Raw genomic sequence first — 24,883 nt, forward strand, 5'->3', positions numbered from 1 at the left:
AGTAACTGACTTACTATTCAGTGGGGCTGGAGTTGGGCCCAAGAATCTGCACATCTTACAAATTCCCAGCTGATGCTGAAGCCGTTGGGCTGCGTGGCCCACGCTTTGAGGGGCCCCCCTCCTACACCCCCAGGCCCTTGTTGGTTTCCAAGTTCTGATCATGTGAACGGAAGCGGACAAAGTTGGTTTCCATCGTGGATGCTGGGCCCCTTCCTTCCTTTTCCCCCCAAGGCTGCTGGTGTGGGTGGCTGGATCAAGGGGGATACAGCTCTGGTTCTTTGCAAGGCTGCTTCTGAACCGCCTGCCACCCCTCAGCGTGTGCAGAGCACTGTGTGTGGCCAGAGTTTGAGTAATCTTACAGCTCTTTTCCTCTAACCCTTCATTGTGGAGACGGAAGGGTTGAAGCAAGGCCCCTGAGCTCGTTCGTGGCAGAATCGACTTGAGCGGTCATCCCCCCGTCCCAGGGCTCCTTCCTCTTCACCCCTCTGGCTCCCCTGCCTTCCTTTCTCCCTCTGTCCCCTCTCAGCCATCTGGAGTGACAGCTAAGGAGGTGAGCCCTGGGTGAGCTGGCGGCAGGCCGGCACGCAGAGGCGGGCGGGGGCCCTTCCAGACCCTTTAGCACCGCTCTGCTCTCAAGCCTGCAGCGGGCCCCGTCCTGATGACTTTCTGTTGCCCGCCAGGCTGGTGGTGGCCGTGGAGGAGGCCTTCATCCACATCCAGCGTCTCCAGGCCGAAGAGCAGCAGAAAGCCCCAGGGGAGGTGATGGACCCCCGGGAGGCCGCCCAGGCCATCTTCCCCTCCATGGCCCGCGCTCTGCAGAAATACCTGCGCACCACTCGACAGCAGCATTACCACAGCATGGAGAGCATCCTGCAGCATCTGGCCTTCTGCATCACCAACAGCATGACCCCCAAGGTGCCACCTGTCCCTGAGCCTGGGAGGTCCCACTGTCGGGTGTGCCCGGGAGCAATATGGTCAAAGTCTTCTCTAAAGCACCGACTCGTGAGAATTCATGACTCCCACTTAACTTTGTATTATCTCGGTGTGATTGGTTTTTGTTAAATGGCCCTTTGACAGCCTCTAGGTTCACGCAGAGGAAGGACTTTGACTTAGAGACAGTATAGGCAGTAGTTCAAGGTACTCGGCGGGTTCTGGAACCGAGCAGACTCCTTCTAACCTTCCTCCTCCACCAACAAGCTGGTCACCTTGGGCAAATGCTTCGATGGCTCTGTGCCTCACTTTCCTGCTCTATCCATTGGGGCTAATGGTTAATACCTACCTCATCAGGCTGCTTTGGGAACTCAAAGAGCTCGTTCATATGAAGTGCTTAGAACAGTGCCCATCGTATGGTAAGGACTGAATAAATGACTGTTATTAGTGGAGGAAAGAATGCCAGCACTCTGTTAGGCGTTTTGGATGTCGTGGAGTTAGTTTTGCTTGAATGGTGTTTGAATTATGACGTGAGCATACTTTCAGGGATATTGCAGGAAATGGCTGTGCATCTCAGAGAGGGCTGTGGCCAAGGAAGCAGAATAGAGTAAATGACCAGTCACCAGACAGAGGGGAGCTCAGATCCCAGCTCCACCAGTTGATTGGTTGGTGACTTTGTAGAAGTCACTCTACATTTGTTTCCTCTTTTATAAAATGGGGACGGTGGCAGCATCTACCCGATAGGGCTGTTGTGTGAAAGTCATGTTAAATGTGGCAACACGACGTGTAAATCACAAGGTAGGGAGTAAATGAGCTTGGCATACAGTGCTCATGAAATGATTGGTGGTTTTTGTTCTAAGGGCCCGTGTACACGCATCGCCCTGTACGTGTACAACGTGTGGCTGTGTTGTCACTCATCAGTAGCAACCGTCAGGAAAGCAATACAGAGATATTCAGTGGGGGTCTGTAAGGTTTTCCATTTTCTTTGACTCACTAATTCCTCTCCTAGAAAAAGTATTCAGCGCAGTCACATACATATACAAATATACGTGAAGGTGATTTTTGCAAAATAATCTGGAATAACTCCACGCCGGCCGTCACTTAAAAATAGAACAGTGGCTTATAAATCACGGTATGCCACCTGTTAAAAGTAGAAGAATCTTTGTTAGAATATTAAGTCACAAAAAACGGAATGCAAGAAAGTACGAATATGATACATCTACACATGCAAAGTGATAGCTGATACCATGTGGAAAGGAAGCCGTTTTCCTTTTATTTGAGATGTCTTACTGCCCTGGTTGCTTTCGTTTTCGTTTAAAAAATGTATACTTTTGGGGTGCCTGGGTGGCTTAGTGGGTTAAGTGTCTGGCTTTGGCTCAGGTCATGATCTCATAGTCTGTGAGTTCGAGCCCCGCGTCGGGCTCTGTGCTGACAGCTCAGAGGCTGGAGCCTGCTTTGGATTCTGTGTCTCTCTCTCTCTCTGTCTCTCTCTCTCTCTCTGCCCCTTCCCCCCGCTCATGCTCCATATCTCTCTCTCTCTTTTTTTTTCTTTCAAAAATAAACATTTAAAACAAAAATGTATACTTTTTCTGAATTAAAACTCATTTCACACTCTTTCTTTGTGTAAAAATCCAGGCATTAAAGAAAAATATAATGTGCAAAGGGAACTCTCCATTCTACTACCCTAAACTGTTCGTAGTGATAAGGAGTCCGTATGTATGCTTCCAGAGGGGGTGTGTGTGTGTGTGTGTGTGTGTGTGTGTGTCTGTCTGTCTAAAGTAGAAGTGGAAAAAAAAGCAAACCACAAATGGGAGCTTATGCACACACACGCACACACACACGCAGTTTGGAAACTTGCTTTTTTCATTTAAAACGATCCCTTGGGGGGCGCCTGGGTGGCGCAGTCGGTTAAGCATCCGACTTCAGCCAGGTCACGATCTCGCGGTCCAGGAGTTCGAGCCCCGCATCAGGCTCTGGGCTGATGGCTCAGACCTGGAGCCTGTTTCCGATTCTGTGTCTCCCTCTCTCTCTGCCCCTCCCCCGTTCATGCTCTGTCTCTCTCTGTCCCAAAAATAAATAAACGTTGAAAAAAAAAAATTAAAAAAAAAAAAAAAAAAAAAAAACGATCCCTTGGCTGTTTTCCCATGTCAGTACCTTCCAGATCTCTGTCCTACAGATCTAACTCGTTCTCTTTAGTAGTTGCATCTTATTCCACTGAATAGCACGATTTGTTTAACCAGTGCTTACGATGCACATCTGGATTAAGATCTTTCACTAGTTTAAACCAGGGCTCAGCTGTTTTTGTTAATCGAGTTTTATTGGAACACAGCCACACCCTTTTATTTCCATATCGTCTATGGCTGCTTTCTCTCTACACAGACTGAGTTGACCAGTTGTGCCAGAGTGTGGCTTGTGAAGCTGAAAATATTTACGTTAGAGAAAATGTTGCCAACCCCTGGTCTAAACAGGGTTGCAGCAAATATCTTTTTTACATGTCTTTGTGCATCTGTGTAACTATTTCCGAAAGATAAATTTCTGGAAGAGGAACAGCTAGATCAAAGGTACAGATCTTGCCAAATTGTCCTTCCTAGGCATGTTACTATTTTACACTTTTGCCTCTGAGATAGGATTGTTTATTTCTCCCACACAATTGGCGTGTTGGGTGTTACCATCCTTTTTAATCACTGTCCACATAAGAGGAAAAAAAATATTTTTCATTTTAATTCCTGTTTCTTGAATTATTAATGTGGTAGAACATCTTTTTTACTATGTTAATTTTCTATTAATATTTATTCTATAAATTATTAATTTCATTTCTCTAATTGCTGAGTTATTTCTTTTTCTCATGATTCATAAGAGCTGTTTCTTTTTTGTGAGAGAGAGAGAGAGAGAGAGGATGAGCAGGGGAGGGGCAGAGAGAGAAAGAGAATCTTAAAAAAATTTTTTTTAAATGTTTATTTTTGAGAGAGAGACAGCATGAGTGGGGAAGGGGCAGAGAGAGAGGGAGACAGAGAATCTGAAGCAGGCATAGAATCTGAGCTGTCAGCACAGAGCCCGACGCAGGACTTGAACTCACAAACCATGAGATCGTGACCTGAACCAAAGTCGGATGCTTCACCGACAGAGCCATCCAGATGCTCAGAAGGAGAGAGAGAATCTTAAGCAGGGGCTCAATCTCAGAAACCGTAAGATCATGACCTGAGCCAAAATCAAGAGTCGGACGCTTAACCGACAAGGCCACCCAGGTGCCCCCGTAAGAGCTATTTTTATATTAGAAGGATGTTGAGGCATGGCTGTACTTCCCGCCTTAGAATATAAGCGTACAGATCAGAAATAATATACTTGGCAGCAGAGTGAGGTATAGAAGGAAGGGGATGCACATAGAAACCATCCTGTGTCTAGGACCAGAGTGCTATATCCCCATATATCCTGTCTGAATTGCTGGCTCATTCTTTTCTTGCAGCTTAATCAGTGTATTTATTGATTTAATACACTGCTGAGCCGAATGTCACACGGGAGTCAGGCCAGTGATTATAAGTGCTTGGAGGAGGGTGTGTTCATGTGTCCAAAGGTTCAGGTGGTGGTCTGAGGAGATGTAAATGCCCAGGAGGAACAGTGCATGTGGACACCATTTGGGGCGGAACGGGGGCAGGGGGTGCTGTCCAAGAACTCCCAGGAGCTAAGGAGCTAAGCACTGTTGGAGCAGAAGGACAAGGACATGGGCTCTGGCATCCCTCGGACTTGCCCTGTGCACATTGGTCCCACGGGAGATCACCATTGCTCACACTGGTTGGGTTTCCCTTGTGCCATGCGATGGTTGGAGGTAATCTTTTCATCCCCACAGCGGCCCTGTGAGTTAGGAGCTGTTACTCTCCACTTACAGGGAGGTTAAATGACTTGTCCACAGTCACACAACCTGTGAGTGGTACAGCATGCATTTTCAAGCGCGCAAGTATATCCTTTTATGTGTTAGGCCTACATTTCCCCAGTGTCCCTCGGGGCCAGCCCTTGCCCTGAGGAACTGTCCGTGCAAGAGGAGGCAGGCCAGCACAGGGACAAGTGATGGCATGTGTGGTGGGGCCGAGCCTTGGCTGGGCTGGTGCCTCAGCGATGGCTTCCGGGCAGATTCGGATGCCAGCCACCACCACCCCCACCCCGCCCCCCCACCTCTGGTTGGAAGTTGGCAGAGGGGAATGAGGAAGTCCAAGGAGGTTTCCCTACCCAACAAGGTCTCCGTTGTGAGGGTCTGATGGGAATACGGTATGATAAGCTGGGTTCCATCTTGGTTTGCTGGGAAACATTTTCATCGGCACAGGATGAATAGGCCCCTGGTGGCACTGCCATGGGCGTGGGGTGATTCTTCCCTGATGGCCTTTCCCCTCTTTTCCAGGCCTTTCTGGAACGTTACCTCAGCGCAGGCCCCACCCTGCAGTATGACAAGGAGCGCTGGCTCTCGACGCAGTGGAGACTGGTCAGTGACGAGGCTGTCACTAACGGACTACGGGATGGAATCGTTTTCGTCCTCAAATGCTTGGACTTCAGCCTCGTGGTCAATGTGAAGAAAATTCCATTCATCGTACTCTCGGAAGAGTTCATAGACCCCAAATCTCACAAATTTGTCCTTCGCTTACAGTCTGAGACCTCAGTTTAAAAGTTTTATATTTGTGGCTTTATTACAAAAAAAAAAGAATATATGAGATATATATATATATATATATATGTATACCAGAGGGGCATCCTTTTTTATTCTTCTTCATCGCTGACTGAAACTGGCAGATGATAGACCAGTGTCCTTTCACCATCCGCACTTTATTTGGAAGGAAGCAGGGGATGTCCACCCTGGAAAACAGTGACTGGCGACATCTGACTTCTGTGGATGGGACTTCTCTAGAAGCTGTTCCCTGGCGCTTCTGTGACAGCTGTAAACCAAAGCGGAGCTGGTGGCTCTCAGGAGCCTCGCCTTACAGCATCTAGTCCCCGCCTGTCGTCCAGGACCACACCCTCCTGTCACTTCTGGTCCACCCCCTGGTAGAGCTCCCGGGGGACACATCTTTATTCTGTTCGGGGAAACCAGACGCGACATGTCCACATATGTGTTTGTGTAAGTAAACGTCCAGCACCACATCACCCACGGGAGCCACGGGCCGTTCAGGAAACGCCTGCCTTCATCTTTGTTCTTTGTTGCCTTAAGTGCTGCAGAGAGAGGTCACGACAGAAAATGTGCACTATCCGTTTACAGCTCTACGTGGTTTTATGTTGTTTTCTCCCCCAAAGAGAAAACCTGCCTGTCCTGTTTCTGACCCTGCTTCCCTCGAGTCGAGCAGGTAGACCTTTCCTGACCCCACGATTGCCCACCCATCTCCCTCCACCTGCCCTCCCCTGCACGCACCACACACCGGCCAGGGAAGGCTGCCGGGACCTGGCTCTTCACGCGGGCTCGCAGGCTTTGTGCGCCGCCTCCAGTGGGCCCCGGGGATTGTTTGCACAGGGAAGCGTAGAGTGCCTACCAGCTAGAACACAGGGCGAGCAAGCCTGCTGGGCTGTCCCTCCCAGGCTGCAGTGGGAGCCCCTCCCCTCCCGGTCCTCCTCCCGGCTGCTCATAGGGACCAGGCGGAAGACTGACACCGGGACTCAGGGACTGGCAGGTGCAGCTCGGAGCCTCTCATTTCCCGCGGAGATGAGTCCGCGCCAAAGCTTCAGAGCCGGCTGCCCTGCCACGGGAGACCAGACAGTGCCCGGCGCAGTGACAGCTGCTGCTGTCCGCTCCCTGCTTTCTGACCACCATCACTGTGCAACTCGTCACCTCTGCCACTTAGCACCAGGGAAGGAGCTGCTTTGGCCCTGGTGCTGGAATTTCTTGTAGTTATTGGGAAAGTGGGGAGAGGGATTGGGTAAGCGGCCGAGCTTGGGAGAAGGAAAGGGAGGGAGCCAGTCTTAGGATCCCGGGCCATTCATCTGTGATCAGTTTCTGAAATGCCGCTGGTTTCAGCGGGCTCACCCCTGGCCAGAGGGAGCAGCCACGGCTTGGGGGTGGGGGTTGTGGCAAGCTGACCCGGCGGAGGCCTGCTGTAAGGGAGCCCCTGTCTGTGCCTCCGTCTGCCTTCCTGTATCATGGCAAACCTTTACAAAGTATTTGGCCTTGCTTTTCCCACGAAGTTGGGGGTATTCAATCACCTCGCTTTGGAAAAGGAGAGTGCTGTCGGAATGTTCTCTGTGTGTGTTGGCACATACCCTTACTGGGCTGTGCGTTCCAAAAGTGGTGCAGTATTTGTGTATCATTTTTGAAAATCACAATTGGCTTTGCATATTGGTAACGCACCTGTACCTGAAAAAGTAAACAGCATTCTCGAATCAACAGCCTTCTGCTTAAAAAGACAAGTGTTGGAAAAGTAGAAAGGAGACACCAGTCAGTGTGGCCTGGAGCCAGGATGTGCTGTGTCACTACATGGTTCTGTTTATGAAAAACACATACCATGTAACCATGGTGCTTTTTTCCTAGCTGTTGCCTTTAGGTCCTTTCAAACTGGACATTCCTTATGATATCTTTCTCAGGAAATCTATTTTGGGAGATGGGGCGAGGAAAGGTGTAAGTGGATGAGACTTTGGCTGTGCAGCAGTTCTAATGTCCTAGGCTAAGGGTGTCAGAGGCTTCTGCATCAGGGAGGGACACAGCGGCTGGAGACGCCGTAAGTCCGTAGAGTTCATATACAGGACACGTAGTTCGTAATGACACTGTTCATCAACGTTCTAAAATACTGTGCCTCCGACCCGATCTTAAGTCCCCAGCCCAGGAGTTACGTTGGCGTCACTGCCTTGGTGCATGTATTCCCAGCAGGGTGAAAAAGGGTTTAAATTAAGGAATTTGTTTTCTCTCTCCCCTCCCCCCATCCTCCCTCCCCCCAGTCTTTGCATAGGAGAATGTCAGCCTTTCTGAAATTATTGTTTCGGTTTTAAATTGGATATCGATTTTTGACACTGGCTTCGTATTGAGTCCCCTTTGAAAGAAGAACAAAATAAAATGCAGGATCTTTGGATAAAGCCTTTGCACTTTCAAAACCTTAATAACTCGAGTTGCTGGTGCAGTGGGAACATTGTAAATGACATTAAAGAGATTGAAGGTTTCAGAAAGCTGCGTCACACAATCGAAAATGATGCGTTTTCATTTCAGTCCATGGAACCAATAGGCTATTCTTTTTAAAAGAGGGTAAACTGCCTGAGGGCTAGTAAAATATAGGAGACTTCACATTAGAGGAGTCAGGATTTCATTTGCCTTAAATGTTTATAGATTTTCTATAACTTTCAGCCTAAGGTATTAAAACATGAATGTTCAATGTGAGGAGTAGAGGACCCCGATGAGGAGTGCGTGCCTGAGATCACTCTGTTCCCTGCTGCTGTTTTAACCAGTGGGTAATTTTTGTTCTTCGGTGCCTACTTCTGATGGTGATTATAATTTTCAATCGTCCACGAACTGCATGTTACAGTTAAAAAGTCTGCATTCCTAGAGGGGGAAGGAACTCTAAGGCTTTGTGGTTTATTCATCCTCTGCGTTATTGGTTAAGTCAGAAGCCAGAATACTTAATGCTGAAGTTCACAAAGCCCTTGAGAAAATGCTTGGCCAGGTTTTTGCCTGGCTCTCATCGTCTTCCCTCTCTGTCCTTCCCTTTCACATCTACGGCCAGGAGAGACTCTGTGCAGAGGCGGGTGGAGGTAGGTGGCCCTGGAGGGGTGGGGAGGGGTGTGTGTGTGTGTGTGTGTGTGTGTGTGTGTGTGTGTGTGTGTGTGCGCGCGCGCGCACATGCACACATGCAGCATTGTGGCTCATTGCTGGAGTTCAAGCGCCTTTTCAGTGTGTGTGGGGGTGATGAGATGAGGTGTCCCTCTCCCCTCTCACCCTACTCATGGCTCCCCTTCATTTTGCGTGCATGTGTTTAGATACGGCTGTATCTCTGTGGCAAGTCCTCTGTCGAGATGGCAGGAATTAATTACCCTGACTCTCCTCACCCCCACCCCCGGCGCCTGGGGAAGTGAGTGTTAGTCACTCCACAAAACCAAGAGAATCGGGCCCTTGGTTCACACGCCCTCTGGCTGGGCTCTGTGATGTAGCGTTCCCTAAATGGGGACGCACACTTTTTTGTGGGTATGTGTTTCCATATCTGTGTGCATTTCTCTTGAGGGTAATTTACGAGACAGGCGGCGTCTGGTTTATATGTTAGCCATCTGAACATCTGTGTTGTCTATAGATGGGTTAGTTCTGTCAGCAGGTAATTGATGCGTGTGTTTGTATGGATGAGTGTCTTGAGGGTGTCTGTGTTTCCCCCAAACCCTATGGCGGAGAGAGTTCCTAACAGCACCCAATCCTTCGGAAGGCTTCTCTAAAGTCCGTTATTTCTCCCTTGGCTCCTATATTCCTTTCCATCAGTTATACTGGCTTCTCCCCAGGAGTAAATGGCTTTAGCATAGAAGTGTCTTCTGGAAATTTTGATGTCCTGCAGACAATCCATTAGACTCTCTCCTGCCTCAGGACCCTATGACCTGAAAACAGTAAGAAGCAGAGAAAGAAAGGTCAAGCTTTCTGATAATCACTGTTCCAAGTTCACTACCTTGGAAGCCTTATTCTATGTTTCTGAATATAACTTAAAAACTGAGCTTCATAAAAAAAGATAAGACTGATTACTAAAAGTAGCACAGAAATGTTAACATAATATTTAAATAGTCCAGCAGCGATCCTGCGATTATAAAGTGATGTAAGTATTTCTGGGTAGTGTTTATGCTTTATGGATCTTGTTACAAAAAAAAAAATAATAAATCACTACTGTGAATTTACTATGAAACCTTGTGATCACATTCCATCGTTAATAAAATATGAGTCATTCTTAAGCCCATAGCACAGTTCTTAAATGGTATTCAGGGCAGTAGTGAAGGCAATTTAGACACTACATTGAAGTTGCTGTATTGCACTTTAACCAAGTTGATGCCTAGAAAATTAGATTTCAGGTCATGTTTTTGACAAAACATATTTTGGTCAGACAAGGAAGAGAAGGGTGCTGACACTGTGTCCCAGGTATCACGTCAGGTGCTGTTCTAGAACGGGAACTCCTTGGAGGCAGGGCGATCTCAGTTTAACAGGTGAGAAGGAGGACAATCAGGGAGGGGGGGACCAGTCTCAGGTCTCGTGGCTAGTGAATGGGATTTCAAACCTAATGTCTGATTCCAGCCCCTCGCTCTCTGTACCTCGAGGTGTGATCTAAATGATCTGGCATCTGGGGATGTGGAGGAGGGACCTGAGGACACTTGACCTTGAATCTGAACCTGGGGGTGAGGGTTCCTTGAGGTGGTGGAATCCCTTCGATTCTTGCACTTTGCACCAGAGCTGTGGCCCCAGGGGGAACCTCTCTATGGTGCTGGCATGTTTCTTGCGATTTCTAATTGAAAGAATTTGAGAATGCCCCGCCCCCAGGAAAACCAGCGCGACCAAGGTGCTGTTGTTCTGGCGGCCACCCTTTGCTTTTGCCCCTCTGGCCCTCTGCCTCCATCCTGCTGGCTTGGGCAGGTGGGCAGCGGGCGGACCAGGCTTCTTCCTGAGCTGAGGAAGCTTCTCGCTGGTGCTCTGCTTCACCTGGTTAGGGTGGGAGAAAGACCACCCACAGGCCCCGCCTCAGGAGCTCTGGAAGTGGGGGTCCCTGGCCTCCCCGTGACATCGGTGCTCTCAGCAAGCACTTTGCACCCCACCCTTTTTCCCCACAGTTGCCCTCAACAGTTTTAACAGAACTGATGAAACAGAACTCTGGAAACGCAGTTTTCCTCTCTTCCGATGCCTTTAAGTTTGGTTCCTTGGAGTACAGACTACCTTTTTCTCTCCTGCTGTTTGCTTTCCATAAAGGACAGGAAAACAAAGATGGGGCTCCCATTTCTCAGCATGGCTGCTCCTTAGGGATTGGCACAGATTTCCAAAGGGTAGAAAAGAAACTGTAAAACTGCTAAATAAAATAGAATTTGGGGACTCTGTGAGTCTCCCTTGCCAGGCCTTGTCCCATTTTTATTTAGATAATCCAGTTTGCTTTGTCTCACCTGTAAAATAAATCTCTTTTAATGGGTTGTTTTAGAGTTTCCCCGATACAACAACAGATCTCTAACAGCCGAAGCATTAAGTGAAAGGTTACTTCCAATATGGCACTAAGGATCTACAATTACGAAGTCTCGCAGCTTGAAAACACCAGTGGTTTGACTTAGGGGAATAAAAACACTCTTACCTTGAGCCTGGGAGAGGTGGGGCGCAGTGGGACAAATGTGATAAATGCCAAGGCTTTGGTCTTCAGAGTGTCTTTGGCACTTCTTTCGGCACTGAAATAAGTTTTGCATACAGATATTTGAATGTACAGTTGTCTGGTTTTGTGTTTGCTTATATTTATTGGAGTTTGCCCATGTAACATGAGCTTTCATTCTAAAGGAGCTGGTCATTTAGGAGTCGTTAAGCCCCCCAAAAGCCCAAAGCCTAGGAAAGCTTCATCTCTGAGGACCAGAGACTGTCGCTCAGGGAATTAGTGATGGGACCCAGGCATGGGATCTGTGGGTGACAAGTCTAGTTTGACTCACGTCATAGGGAATTCAGATCGTTGCACACTGTCACCATTGCAGGGGCCAGGTAGGAAGAGGTGCCCCTCCGTTATAGAAACAATGGAATATTCGCTTCACGTGGTTCATCATTCTTCAAGAAAAACGATCGTAAAATTCGAACTCTGGTGGTAATTCCTTATTTTTATAATGGATTTGCTGTAGGGTTTAGTTAAATAGCAAACTCCCCTGAGATCCCTAAATTGTGACATTACCCAAACTTGATGTCCAAGCAGTCGTTTGTGAGTACAACTGTTGTGTAGAGTACAGGACACTAGCCAGAATGAGAACGGCTGGGTCCCGACTCATGGGGGTGGTGAACATCACTCACCTGGTGAATGACCACTTACTCAACAAAGACTCTAGAGAGAAGGCCAGCAGGGCCGAGTCAGGTCTTCAGAGAAGTTCATTTGCCAACAAATTGCTTTTGTATTGAAAGAAATTTTCACTTGTGGATCTACAACCCGGAAGATTCCATGACAAAACCATCTGTCTCTGTCTGAGGGAGCCAGAATGGTTTGTGCAAAAACGGGGCCGGGGGACTTTGCGTTCTTTCTTGGTAGTTGATACTGTGCTTTTTGTAACCGGGAGGGGGCAGTTTTGCTAATCAGTCTCTGCTCCTGTCACCACGTATGTATGAGAACTTCTGAATAGGCTCTGATGAGGCCTTTCGAACATCTAAATGAATGGATCAACCAGCAATCATCCGCACGAGGACACTTACACACATGCACAAGGTGTATCCTAGGAGATGTCTTCTCATTGTGACATCTATCAGTACCAATGTTAGTGTTTACAGCTGACACGGCGTACCTGGCAGCCAAGTCATTTGGTCCCCTTTTGGGTCCCACCCCCAATCCCAATTAACTGTTAAAACATTTTACATGTTGCATTTTTTTATACTGTAAAACTTGAAAAATAAACTGAACTCCCAAATTGTATTTGGCTTCTTTTTTTCATGTGATTATTTCAATCTAAAAAGTTGTTTGGTGTTTTGTTTTTGTTTTTGTTTTTTTTTTTTTTTAGGGAACATTTGCGCTCTTGTATGATTTTGATACCCTCATAAAAACACATCAAGGTTCCGTGAAAACCAAGACAATTATAATGATAGATTGAATGAAATGTGGATTGCCACTGTAATGAAAACTATCTGTTGTGATCATTTTATGCTCAAGAGAATGTTTTAAAATGAATAGATAACTGGACATTAAAATCGTAGGCTCTAAAAAAGAAGATCAAATGGGCCTTTTGAATAAATCAAGTGAAAGAAGATCCTGGAGTTAAGTAGGGAGGAAGAAAAGTGTCAGACCCTGGATTTGTTGGTAAATATTGGATTGTTTTGGTGAGTGGTTTGGTAATTCAATGTTAATTATTGAGGGATTTCAGATAGGTAGGTCTATTTAAAAGGAACTTGATTATTTTCCAAAGAAATGTTGGAACTTGCCTTCTGCTACACTCAGCTACTTTTTACCTGGATAGAATGCTGATAGCACACAATCAAATTCTCACCTGTTGCATGGACAGGGGTCAGAGAAAGCAATTGATTTGAAGATATTCACTGTATAGATTATTGACAAATTCTGTTTCTCTGGGCCATCGGCCAAGACGTGCATACTTTATATCTGCACAAGCAAACCCTGCTGGAGAAAAGATTAAAGTTGCCTGCAGACATAAACCGAAGAGTCCTCTCTTTTTCATTCACTACCCATTCTATTGCTATGGAATTTTGGAAGAGTTTTGAGAACATCAGATGATAAACTATCAGATTACGGAAGTGGAGTGAGAGATACCAGAATGGCACCAGTTAAGTCACTGCCTGCACGCCCAGTGCCGGAGACCGGGCTCACCAGCAGTGGCGTGACATGGGCATTGTCCCTGCTTCCGGAGAGACTTGGCAGTTCCCTGCTGTTGTCAACGTGTCACGCAAGCATCTTCTGGTTATACAGGCTAAGGTTGACCTAGAAAAACAAAAACTGCATTCGACTTTTGGGTATGTTCTCTGTATTTACAGTTGAATGTGTTACTGAGGTTCTGAGAATTTGTACTATTTCAGACAAGATGATGATGCATTTGTAGGACTGACACAAGCTTCTTTAAACATTTTCCTTTTCTAGCTTTTTGCTCAGCACTCCCATCTCACCCACTCATTTCTGCCTTCTGTGATCTGCACGTGTGAACAAGCGTCAAAGGGCCGTTGATTGAATACTTGAGCGAATGAGTGAATGAGAACACAATAGCATATTCAGGGCTGAAGCTACCAGCCAAAATCTAATCACATGTGATTATTTTAAGGGAATCATTGGTGTTTTGTAGGGTCCTAGGGTTAACCTTGAGCATTCTAGCCATCGCTACTCTGAAGAGTTCAGACTGTTAAAATTCCAAAGAGGTCCTTCGTTCACCTTGCAAGCATGTGGGTCTGCAGATGCATTACAATAAATGCGCAGTCAGGTGGCTGTGGTTATCCTGTTCCCGGAGAGTGGGGTCTGGGATTTCTGCTGCCATCCCATGCCACTTTGCTTCCCGTCGTGGTGCCTGTATTTCTAGGTGACTGTGCTTACCTGACTAAAGAACTTCACACATCGGAAGCTTCCTCACTGAGCCAAAGAGTTCCTGTGTTCGTATTTTATTTTATTTTATTTTATATTTTATTTTATATTTTATTTTTTATTTTATTTTATTTTATTCTATTTTACTCTATTCTATTCTACTCTATGCTTTTTAGCAGTTGGCTCTCCGAAGCAACACTGAACAGATGACAGCATTGCCAAAAAGTCCCTGCATGACTTTGGATAATCACCAGCATATTCTTAATGGTACTAATAGCTTTTGATAATCACTAGCACATTCTTAGCGGTGCTAATCACTGTTAAATTAGCTTTGCGTAGGGCTTAGAGAGTACTTAGTCAAACAAGTTTATTAAGTACCTATCAGAACTTAGGCACTGAGGATAGAACAGAATTAGACAAAGTCTTTTCCCCAAGGTTGCTTTCAAACGAATAGACGTACACATAAAAGCATAATAAATTGTAGTTTCTATAAGAGAACTTGACACAGGGTGCAGTGAGGGCTCAGCAGATGAGGTGGCCAGTTAGCTCCAAGAGTCACAGAAGAGTCATAGGATGCACCCTACTTTATACTTAAGGTAAGATAGTTGGGAGTCCGCCAGGCAGGCACAGATGGGAAAGGACAGGCATTCCAGTAGACGGAATAGCATGAGCCAAGGCTTGGAGCTGTTAAGCAGCCAGGAAGTTTCCACAGACTTTAGCTTCTAAGAATAGAGGAGGCAGGTGGTCGGGAAGCATCATGGGAGATGAGGCTGATAAGGTGGATAAAAGGCAACACACATAGACCTTGAGTGTCCTGCAAAGGAAACTGGCCTTTACCAATTACAAAGGTACACCTGACCCCGTAGCCTGTTGCCAGTGGTGCTGATAAAACAACTTCTGATAAAACAACCACTGGGCGCTATAATCCCAAATGGGGCATGTGGACGCCATAATTCCAAGACAGACACTCCACGTAGGCAGCAGAAATCACCCCGTCTCGTCCGATGCTTTCCTAATCCAGGATCCCGGATCCCGCCAGCATCAGTCAGCGCTACTCACACTTTGCTTTCTTCATACGGAGGCGAGACACTTCAAGGACTTTGGGTTTTACAAAACCCATCCCGTTTCTCCTCCCCAACCTCCCACGACACATCCTGGCTCTGCATTCACAGTCAACGACCTTTCCATTCATAGCTCACTCTTTGGCTTCTTCTAGTCAGAAAAAAAAAAAAAATTTTTTTTTTTTAAACACCTACTGGGAATAGAGAGCCACTGAATTTTAAGCATGTGTGTGACATGATCGGTTTTTCATTTTAGAAAGATCACTTGATCACAGCACTCAGGCTGGGTTGGAGATGGGAGAGCAGTTGGAACCCTGCTGTAACCCAAGTAGGAGATTGTACAGCCTCAGTTACACAGCAGGGGTGGGCGCAGAGGAGAGCCCAGGACTTGCTCCCTAGTTGATGCAGAAGCAGGACACAATGGAATGGCTGTAAGATTTCTGGCTCGAACACTGCCAGAGGGGGCTACCTCTTCCCCACTCCTCTGCTTCTATGAAGAAGGATCATTTCCTACGTGCTGCTGGCCTTTTGCCTAAACCTTACTCCTGTCCTGAGATAGAGCGAGTTACCTGGTTAGTGGGTAACAGACCTTTGTCCAGATTTCTTGGGGTGAAGTTCTTGGGGGTGAAGTTAGTGTGGAGGGTCTGGTTTTTTTCTCTTCTCCTCCATCCTCGCCCACTAAAAGGCAATGGCCTTGGTCCTCTCTACAAGTCTGATTCCCTTGGGGAGCCCGCAGTTGGAGGCAGGAAGCTTGGGAAGCCCATTCTTCTCATATCTAGTCTCCAAATTGCCGCTCTTCTGTAATAATGGTGATTAATTATTATTATTAATTACTAACATTGCACTGCTGACTTCTTGACCTAATTTGGGGGAGATCTTTAAAGCCCCCAAACTGCATTGATCTTAGGTGCCTAGGGGACCTCCAGATGAAGCTGTCCAGGAGAGATGGTTGGGGTGAAGGGTTTGAAAACAGGAGAGCCTGGCTAGAGACACATGATGCTGGTAACCACAGGCTGAGTGAGATCACCTGGGGGAGTGGATGAGCCGTGGTTCTTAGCCTTGACTTGTGTCAGTCCCCAGTGACTCTAAAATGTAGATGGTCAGTCTCCAGCTCTGTAGATGACACATCAGGGTGTCTGGGCTCGAGACGGGCATCTGTGTTTTCTAAATAAGCTTGGAGGACAATATTCTGCTGCTCACTGAGCAGGGTGGAGAATCCCAGTGGGAGTGGGAAGTTGGAAGGCAGAGCCCCAGGACCCACCAGCACTTACGAGGGGTGAGTATGTCTGCATGTATCAGGATTGTTGATCAAAAGTTACTTGGTAATGATCTATGACAAATGACATTACTAGTATGGGCTTCCTGCATTATACACACTAGGGCCTGGACAGTACACAGCCTTATTGTGGAAAAGATCAGCTCATTTCTAGCTATGAGATGTTACTTAAAAAAATACACTGAAAATGATTGTGCATTCTGGATAGCACAATGAATTTTTTCCCCGACAGGATGGCCAGAACTTGCAGTTCTAATTAACCTCCATTTCAAATATGGGATAAGTTGAGTACGGCCTCCAGGGAAAGAATATCTTGGCTTAAGCAGCGAAAAGAATTGTGGGACATTCACTTGCGTCCATCTCAGGACACTATCCAAGGAAAAGAACTGGGATCCTTTGCTTAATTTAAGGAATTTGATTTAGTTTAAATCCTTGATTTCAGTATAAAAATGAAGTTATATTTATACTCCTTTAAAGTGTTTGTGTGGCCCTGGGAAAATTCCTTGGGCCCTCTGAGTCTTTGCTTCCTCATCTGTAAAATGGGGAGAATAAGAACTTTGTGAGGATTAAATGACATAATACATGTAAAGCACATAGCATCGTGCTCCAGGCACATACCAAACATTCAATAAATACCAGCTCAAGAGGTTTTAGACCAATAACTAAACAGCACTACTACATACAAACGGTACTAACTTAACACTCAGTGCTTCTAATATGGGAGTACCACGACATGATTTAGACTTAATGCATATTACTCAGCCTCCAGGAACAAGGAATTTTTCCTGGGCTGGAGAACAGACCACTTTCATGACAGACCACATTCCTTGACTACTTGAAAGATTAGCTTCAAAGATTGCTTTGAAAATTTACCTCCCCAAGAGCTTATTAGAGGTGTGGTTGGGTCTGGCTGGGTCACAACATAGTCCAGCTTGGGAAGTGTCTGCCTTGCTTTGTGAAGGGGAGGCCTTGTAAGCATTGTTATCCAACAGCGCTGGGGAATGATACGTATTCTGGTGAATCAATCATTCACCCACCAGTTCAAGAAACGAGTGTGTACTTTGTGCTGGATAAAGTGCTAGTTGCTGAGGATACAAAGATAAATAAATTCCTTGCTTCCAAGAAGCCTACAGTTTAGTGAAAAGACAGGCACATAAATATGTGTTACAATTTAAATGATTTTTTAAGTTCATTTATTTATTCTGTGAGAGAGAGAGAGAGCACAGGAAGGGCAGAGAGAGAGAGAGAGAGCACAGGAAGGGCAGAGAAAGAGAGAGAGGGAGAGAGACAGAATCCCAAGCAGGCTTTGCACTGTCAGCACAGAGCCCAGCGTGGGGCTCGAACCATGAACCTGAGCCGAAACCAAGAGTCGGATGCTCAACCGACCGAGCCACCCAGGCACTCCTATGTGTTACAATTAAGGACAATTTCCATGGTTTGGGGTACGCACAAAATTCCATGGTTGCAGAGGGGAAGGCAGCCCCTTCAGATCACCTTGACAATTGGATACACAGTGATACCACTCTTCCAATATGGGACTCCATGAAGAGGAGGAGGAGAAGTTTAGGGGAGAAGGTAATGAGTTGGGGTTTTGCCATGTTGTTTGCATTGCTTGTGCAACATCCAAACCAAGATGAATGGGGTCTAAAACTAAGAGAGTGGTCAAGGTTAGAGACCCAGACTTGGACGTCATTAGCCCACAGGTGGTAGCTGATGGGCACGGATGATAGTACCTTGGAAGAAAGTTAGAGTCAAGAGATACTGTGAAACACTATCATTTAAAGGGCAGGCAGGGAAAGAGGGGCCAGAAAGGAAAACAGAGGGAATAGAGAGGTAGGACAGGAACCAAGAGAGAATGAGCAGGATCAGGAAAACCAAGCGAGGATTTCCAAGATAGTCTCAGTATTTTCAAAATAGAAGTTTAATGGCAGTGTTAGTTGGCTACTATTCCATACAAGGATTACCCTATTTCCAAAGCATTTGCACCATGTCTTACACGTGTTAAAAGATTGAGAAAATAAATTAGAACGTTATAATGCACACTTACTGCTAAAACTATCAAGCACAATGTAACTTCTAGATAGTTTTGAAGGCACTTTGGGATTCTCTCAGTGCCTGAGGGTGCCATTATGAACTCTAGCTATTGTCCTGTGCAAGTGTGGGAGGGCTGACAAATGGAGCATTGGTTGACCTCTAGATAAACCAACTTTCACTCCCCAAGGGAGGGCTCACTAGCAGCAACAGAGAAGGGTATCTAGATCCCAGTTCAGACTAGGAAGCCAGCTGACTCAATCAGGGGCATGAACCCAGAAGAAAAAATTAAAAACCTGTAATCCTCCCACTTTCCCCACCCCCTTGTGCATAGTGCAAGATTTGTCGTCGCTAAAGGGAAGTTCAGAAAGCAAATCTACCTCCGATCCCAGATCCTAACGTACTAGAAATGATGGTGATATCTGTACACATGGGGTTCAAGGCCTCCCGGTAGCTATCCCAACACTTGGATCTGAGCTCATAATGGTCTCACCTACATTTGAAAGAATCAGTTTAACTGATTTATAAACTCGTTTCTAAGGCTGAGCCCTCCCTAAGAGAGAACCTCTTGCCTTGAGGAGGGATCCCCACTGATGTTCTAGGCACGGGAGCCAAATGGATTAATTGCGGGTCTCCCTGGGCTCCGACTGTAAGGTCACTCTATGCTCGGAGTTTGCCAGCTGTCCATTCTGTTACTGTCACATCAAAGACAACAAGTAAACTTGAGTAGCGGTGTCAGGGGATTGTTCGACCAGACCACTGGATTCCGGCACTGCTACGACTGCTGACGGTCTGGCAAAGAACAAGAGTTTTTCCAAGACAATCAAGACAGTCCACATGGCAATAATTCCCCCACTTGTTCCTGCTGAGTGGGATTACTGGGTTTAGAGGCATTTGCTGAATGGTACAGCTCCTGATGAGAAGGGGTTGGGGAAAGGGATGGGCAAGGGGGAAGGAGCTGGCGGGCGGAGGCCAGGGCTGTGTGCTGTCCCCCGCCGTGCTGTCTGCATGGTCGTGTAGCTGTGATTTTGCTTTTATCAGTCATCCGGGGTGGGGGCTACTCATCATCATCATCGCTGTCATCATTATCCTCATCAGAATTGTCGTCATCGTCATCGTCATCCTCGTCATCATCCCTGTCATCCTCATCTTCATTGTCATCGTCTTCAGTGTTTATCTTCCCAGAAAGCACATCCTCGATCCAGTCTTCCAGCTCCTCAGCTGTGGGCAGGTCGTCATCATCTGGGATCTCCATCCAGACGCTGTCGGCCTGCAGCGAGGGACCGAGGGACCGAGGGACCGAGTGAGTGAGTGAGTGCAGGAAGGACGAGTCAGACCAGAGGGGTCCAAGCAGCCTGGCTCAGTTGTCAGGGACGTGTGCACACTGTTAAATGCGAAAGCCTCAATGCAGAACACTCTGGGTAGTATCATACTTGTGCAAGATAAAAGGAGGTGTGTGTGTGTGTGTGTAGTTTGTGCAGAACGGTTTCTGGGGAAGGAGGAAGAGTGTGGAGGCAGGGCTATGGAGGGTTGGCAGGGGAATGGGCGGAGCCCAGCATGCTGAGACTGGCAGCTGCTTCAACCCGGCCCCTCCTTAAGATGCCACCTCCCCCCACCCACACACCCAGAATTTCTTCCTTGCTTCTCCACCCTGGAGTCGTTCCTCCAGATCCCCAGCACTCCCCACCCTAACCTGCCTGCTCTCCTTATCCCAAGCATTAGGTTGTTACTGTGGAAAGTGTTTGGGATGGGGAGGCAGGCCAGGATTGGGGCGGTTTCCAGGGGTATTGAAATCAAGTATTACTATGAATTGTAATTATGTTTGCACTGGTTTTTTCCCCCCTCTGATTACATGAGCATATCTACAAGACACCTATTTAATAAGAACAAACATGTATATGACATTTCTGGTAGGATGGCCATGAAACCACTTACCAGTGGTTCCCTCAGGGAATGGGAAAAAGAAGAAGGTCAGGGCAGTGGGAAATACTTTTGCTTTTCACCTTATCGTCTGCTGTTTTACTTAAAAATGTTTTAACTTGAGCAAATTTTAAAACTTGTTTATTATTATTAATTTAAAAGGCAGTTTCGAAAATAAATAAGTGCAGAATTCCCCAGGTGACCAGACGCCCAGCAACAGGGTAAAAGGACATTGCTACCTGGGCCCCATTCACAAGCATTTCCACCGCCATTAATTAGGGCTCTAATGACTTCTCTGTGACCATCTCTTTCTGTCCATTGTTTGCCCATTATCTGTTGTATCTGTACCCCTTTCTGGGTTTTTTTTTTTTTGTTTGTTTGTTTTTTTTTTATGGTGGAGTTGTATCAGACATCTGGGCTGAGATCTAAAATTCCTCATGCTCTGCCAGTCCGCCACACCAGCTTGCCTCCCTGCCCTCAGTTCAATGGCACCTGCATGGTGAGAAGAGGCCCCTCTTCCTATGTGATCTTCCTCCCCTTCTTCTGTAGCCCCCTTGCTGATCAGCCACTGTGCAATGGAAGCTTCATGTGTGGGTTCTTTTGCATTAAAAAAGTTTGTTGTGCTTGGGGAGAAAATTCACAGGAGAGGTTACTTGGGTGAAAAGCTCCAAATAGTAAAACAGGACAGCTGGCCCTGTAAGCAAGGAAACATGGCCATACATTTCCAAGGAAGTGCCCATGGAAGCGAATCATGAAACCATAGATTAAGACTGGCTCAGACACTAGGCTTGGGCCACACTGGCAAGTTTTTCATTTCAGGACAGGCTAGACTCGTATACGTGGTGGCCCAGTCAGGACAGGACAGTCTGAGGGTGCCTGAGCAAGCTTTCATGGGGTATACTCACATCTGTCACATTCACCACCCCAATCTGTGGCTTGAATAGATCAATCTTGAAAGTCTTTTCCCAATAGGCAACAAGCTGAAGCAACAACAAAAAAAATGAGATTAGACAGCAGACAGAGGGCATTCCCTGTTAAAGCCACATTTTGTGGCTGGACCCACCTGCCATCCCATCATCATAGGTCACCATTGATTAAAGGTCTCCAAAACATCTGCGGGCACTTTGAAAACTGAAGACTTGGCCTCAGCCCTCAAGCACTTTAAAGAAGTATGAAAACAAGATGTTATAACACAAACTATGAAAACATGTAATATAAAATCTTCTACAGCTGTAAGGAAGAATATTACAGAGATGGTCTGACGTTGATTCCCAAATTACTTGTGGCTCTTTTATAGTTTATGTGTGGCGAGAGAGCCATTTTCCCCCACTTCTCTTTCAGTGGCCCATTTAAAAATCCCTTACCTTGCACTACTCTGATCCACGAGGTGGCTGGGAAGGTAGTGAAGTGCCATCCAATTAAAAGGGTTGGTGGCGGGGGAGGCGTACGTTGCCAGGCTTGGGATCCACATGGACTAGACTGGGGGGGACTGAAGGAGTAAGGGGCCGTGGGCTAAGACAGTGCAAATGTTCAGTGACAGAAAGTCTCCAAGGCAAATATATGGCTTGATGGGGACGAGGAATAGTCAGGAACCTGGATGTCGGGACAGTCTAAAGATTTCTCCTTTGTAAAAACCAAGATAAACAAACACATAGGGCAAGTTGGGAGAGCTGCTGGCCATCTGGAAGCCTGCATAACAAAACAGTCCGGGTAAACTAGAAATACAGTCTGGCAGAGGCTAACTAAAAAATGTCATAATATCTAGGATCTTAGGAGGTCATGACTCTGTTACGATTACCCAGAATGATGACAGTGACCTCAGGTGTCAGGAGAGTCTCTGCCTTCGATTCACTTACTCTGTATGTAGGGTTGGGTTTCAGGACCCTCAAACTCATGAAATCCCCTCCATTTTGACTATTTAATCATGATATGATCCGTCGTGTCCTATGCAACAAATGGTAATTTCGGGAAGAAGACAGGCTATCGTTTATAATCTAATGATAACTAAATGTGTACTGGTCACCAGCAGCTGGCTCATCCTAAAGTCCACTGACTAGCAGACAAAATTTTGGCATCACATAATCCTGGGTCAGGATATCACGTCTACCACATAGCAGCTTCAACCTCGCCAGCTGTTTTTCTTTTCATCTGTCAGACAGGGATTATGATAGTCCCTACTTCATAGTGTTGTCAGGAGGATTAGATGAGATGATCCGTGTGAAGAATTTACTATGGTTCCAAGCATACAGTAAATTAGCTACATCCATTATCACGACCACTGGGCTCGTGTGCTGTATGAATTCTGTTTATTATTCTCTTTAAAAGTAAGCATAACCCTCTCTCTCTCAAATAAAATTTGAAAAAAATTGGCTCAGGTCACGATCCCAGGGTCGTGAGATCGAGCACCCCCATCGGGCTCCACGCTGAGTGTGGAGCCTGCTTGGGATTCTCTCTCTCTTTCCCTCTGCCCCCTCTCCTTCTCCCTCTCTCTTTCTGTCTCAAACAAATTAAAAAAAAAAAATAAAAATAGGCATAATCAAGGCTTTCTGGCCATTGATCACTGACACCAGCAAGAGTTTGGGACTTTGATTTTCTTATACATTCAACATGTGCTAGATACAACAATGCTAGGACCTGGGAAAACACAATGCACGTGGCAGATGGTCTTTGCCCTCCAAGAACTTGCTCCTTCTCTCCATGAAGTTCTTAACTCCATGCAAAATGTTCAGGTCTGATTTTAATTTCTTAGTAACTCTGGTTCCCTTGGAAGGACGCTCCCCCCTCCCCCAGAACATGAAGGAGGCGATAGCAAGGGAGGTGGTGGGATGGGGACAGCAATGGACGTGCTAGCAGAAGAAATTCACCCCGCTCACTCGCATGGGTGGGCCAGAGGAACCCCTGGTCTCCAGGGAGGTGAGTGCTGGGTCTAGTCGTGTCAGTGCGAAAGTCAGTGTTGCCCCAGTGGCCAAGGTCTCCCACACCGGATGGGGGTGGTCATCGTGTTTCTGCAAGTGCATCTCCTGATTCACACCCTGCTTCGTGCTCCCAGGGCTCACACTAAACACAAGCATGAGACTGTGAAGGTGACCGCCAAAGGTGCCGGGGTCTGAGCCACTCACCAGAGGAAAGTCATCCGGGTCAATCCACACGATGCTCAGGTCAGGGTTGTCCGTGTTGTCCCTGGCAACCTGTTTCAGGATTTCCAGGAACTCGTAACCATCTGAAGCAGGATTCGAGAAGGCTGAGTAACCCCAGCACAGACATGGCTTCCAACACCAAGAGCAGGGAGTGTGGTTTTTCCACGAGGGTTTCTTAGGCCTATTTGGTGCATACCCTTAATTATAGGATTATTCTATAAAATGAGTCAGATGAGAACTCCAGCCGCAAAGCAGCTTCCTCAAAGAAAATGATAAAAATTTTAAATAAAAAAATTAAAAGTTCACAGGGAAGCGGCTGCTTCTTAACTCAAAGCTGGGCTCCATTGGCTAATCTGCACGTGAAAACTGACCAGGCTTGAGTCAGCAAGTACAATCCCAGATCAGAGGAACCCCTGCCTGGTCCCCGGTGCCCTGTGCCCTCTTTGGAAACCAGTAATTTGCCATCCCTGAGTTCTACATACCAAGAACATGTAGCCTGGATGCTTAATTTTCTACAACCTGGAATTTCTAAAACTTTCAAACTATGCTTCTGATTTACAGCTGGTTTCATAGCTTTGAGATAGCAAATAGGGTTTCTCTTCCTCCCTCACCATTTCCTTGTATGTCTGCCTTCCCCCAACCAGGCAGCAGCATTCATTGCCCCCAGGGGAGGGATGATTCATAAGAAAAGCAGAGACAAGCCTTGTGAGCCTCAAGAACACAGTTTTTTGGTTTTTTTTTTTTTTTTTGTAATAAAAATAAAAAATTAAGCCTAAACCTTTAAGGACTGGGAGCATAAAATTTGTACCAGAAACAAAAAGTTTTGGAAGAATGGTTAGTAAGAAAAAGCACACCCTAACCCCATTACATCCCCACCCGACTCCAAACTAGAAACAAAGAGTGGAGACTCTGGGAAGTATCTGAGAATGAGCTCTGTGCCTGTGCGTATGTGTTTACGCATACGTGTTTGTACGTGCGTGTGCACAGATGTAAGCTGGTGTGTACATGTGTGTCCACACACAGAAACTCCACACTTCCAGGGAAAATCAGAGCATAGGGGCCTCAGGCTTTGTTTCAGAATGAAACTCAGGAAAATGGAAAGGCCCCCGAATCTCCTGGAGGACCCCCTCAGTGCAGGAGCACTGGGGCAGAAAGGTCTGTCCCGAGGCCCCACCGAGTTCTCTGTGGTTCTGAGGAACATGGACGATGCCACAGTTGGGATGGACAGGACCAGAGGTGACCTGCTGGGAACAAGGGCTGGAGACCATATGCAACCACAGCTGACACCGACCAGGTGAATAGTGCACCTGTCTGTGCCCCCGGGAAGCGGCAAGACCCCGGACCTCTAGGGATGGTGGGGTGAGGGTTGGG

At 46.7% G+C, this 24,883-nt stretch overlaps 2 protein-coding genes across 2 annotated transcripts in view; one reads left to right on the forward strand and one right to left on the reverse strand.

Annotated features, from left to right (window-relative positions):
* The window catches only part of VANGL1 (VANGL planar cell polarity protein 1), a 54,437-nt gene extending 41,955 nt beyond the window's left edge, over positions 1-12,482 (forward strand). The window contains exons 7-8 of the mRNA XM_086717911.1: positions 681-915; positions 5,321-12,482. Coding sequence (XP_086574037.1) covers positions 681-915; positions 5,321-5,581 — 496 coding nt within the window. The 3' untranslated portion in view covers positions 5,582-12,482. The remainder of the gene's footprint in view (positions 1-680; positions 916-5,320) is intronic.
* Positions 12,483-18,327: 5,845 nt separating this feature from the next.
* Positions 18,328-24,883, reverse strand: part of CASQ2 (calsequestrin 2) — a 64,019-nt gene continuing 57,463 nt past the window's right edge. The window contains exons 9-11 of the mRNA XM_025934781.2: positions 23,495-23,595; positions 21,281-21,355; positions 18,328-19,725 (exon numbers count right to left, since the gene is read on the reverse strand). Of these exons, the coding sequence (XP_025790566.1) occupies positions 19,513-19,725; positions 21,281-21,355; positions 23,495-23,595 (389 nt within the window). The 3' untranslated portion in view covers positions 18,328-19,512. The remainder of the gene's footprint in view (positions 19,726-21,280; positions 21,356-23,494; positions 23,596-24,883) is intronic.

This window comes from Puma concolor, chromosome C1 (genome assembly GCF_028749965.1).
Source record: "Puma concolor isolate L17-30 chromosome C1, mPumCon1.1.hap2, whole genome shotgun sequence".
NCBI lineage: Eukaryota > Metazoa > Chordata > Mammalia > Carnivora > Felidae > Puma > Puma concolor.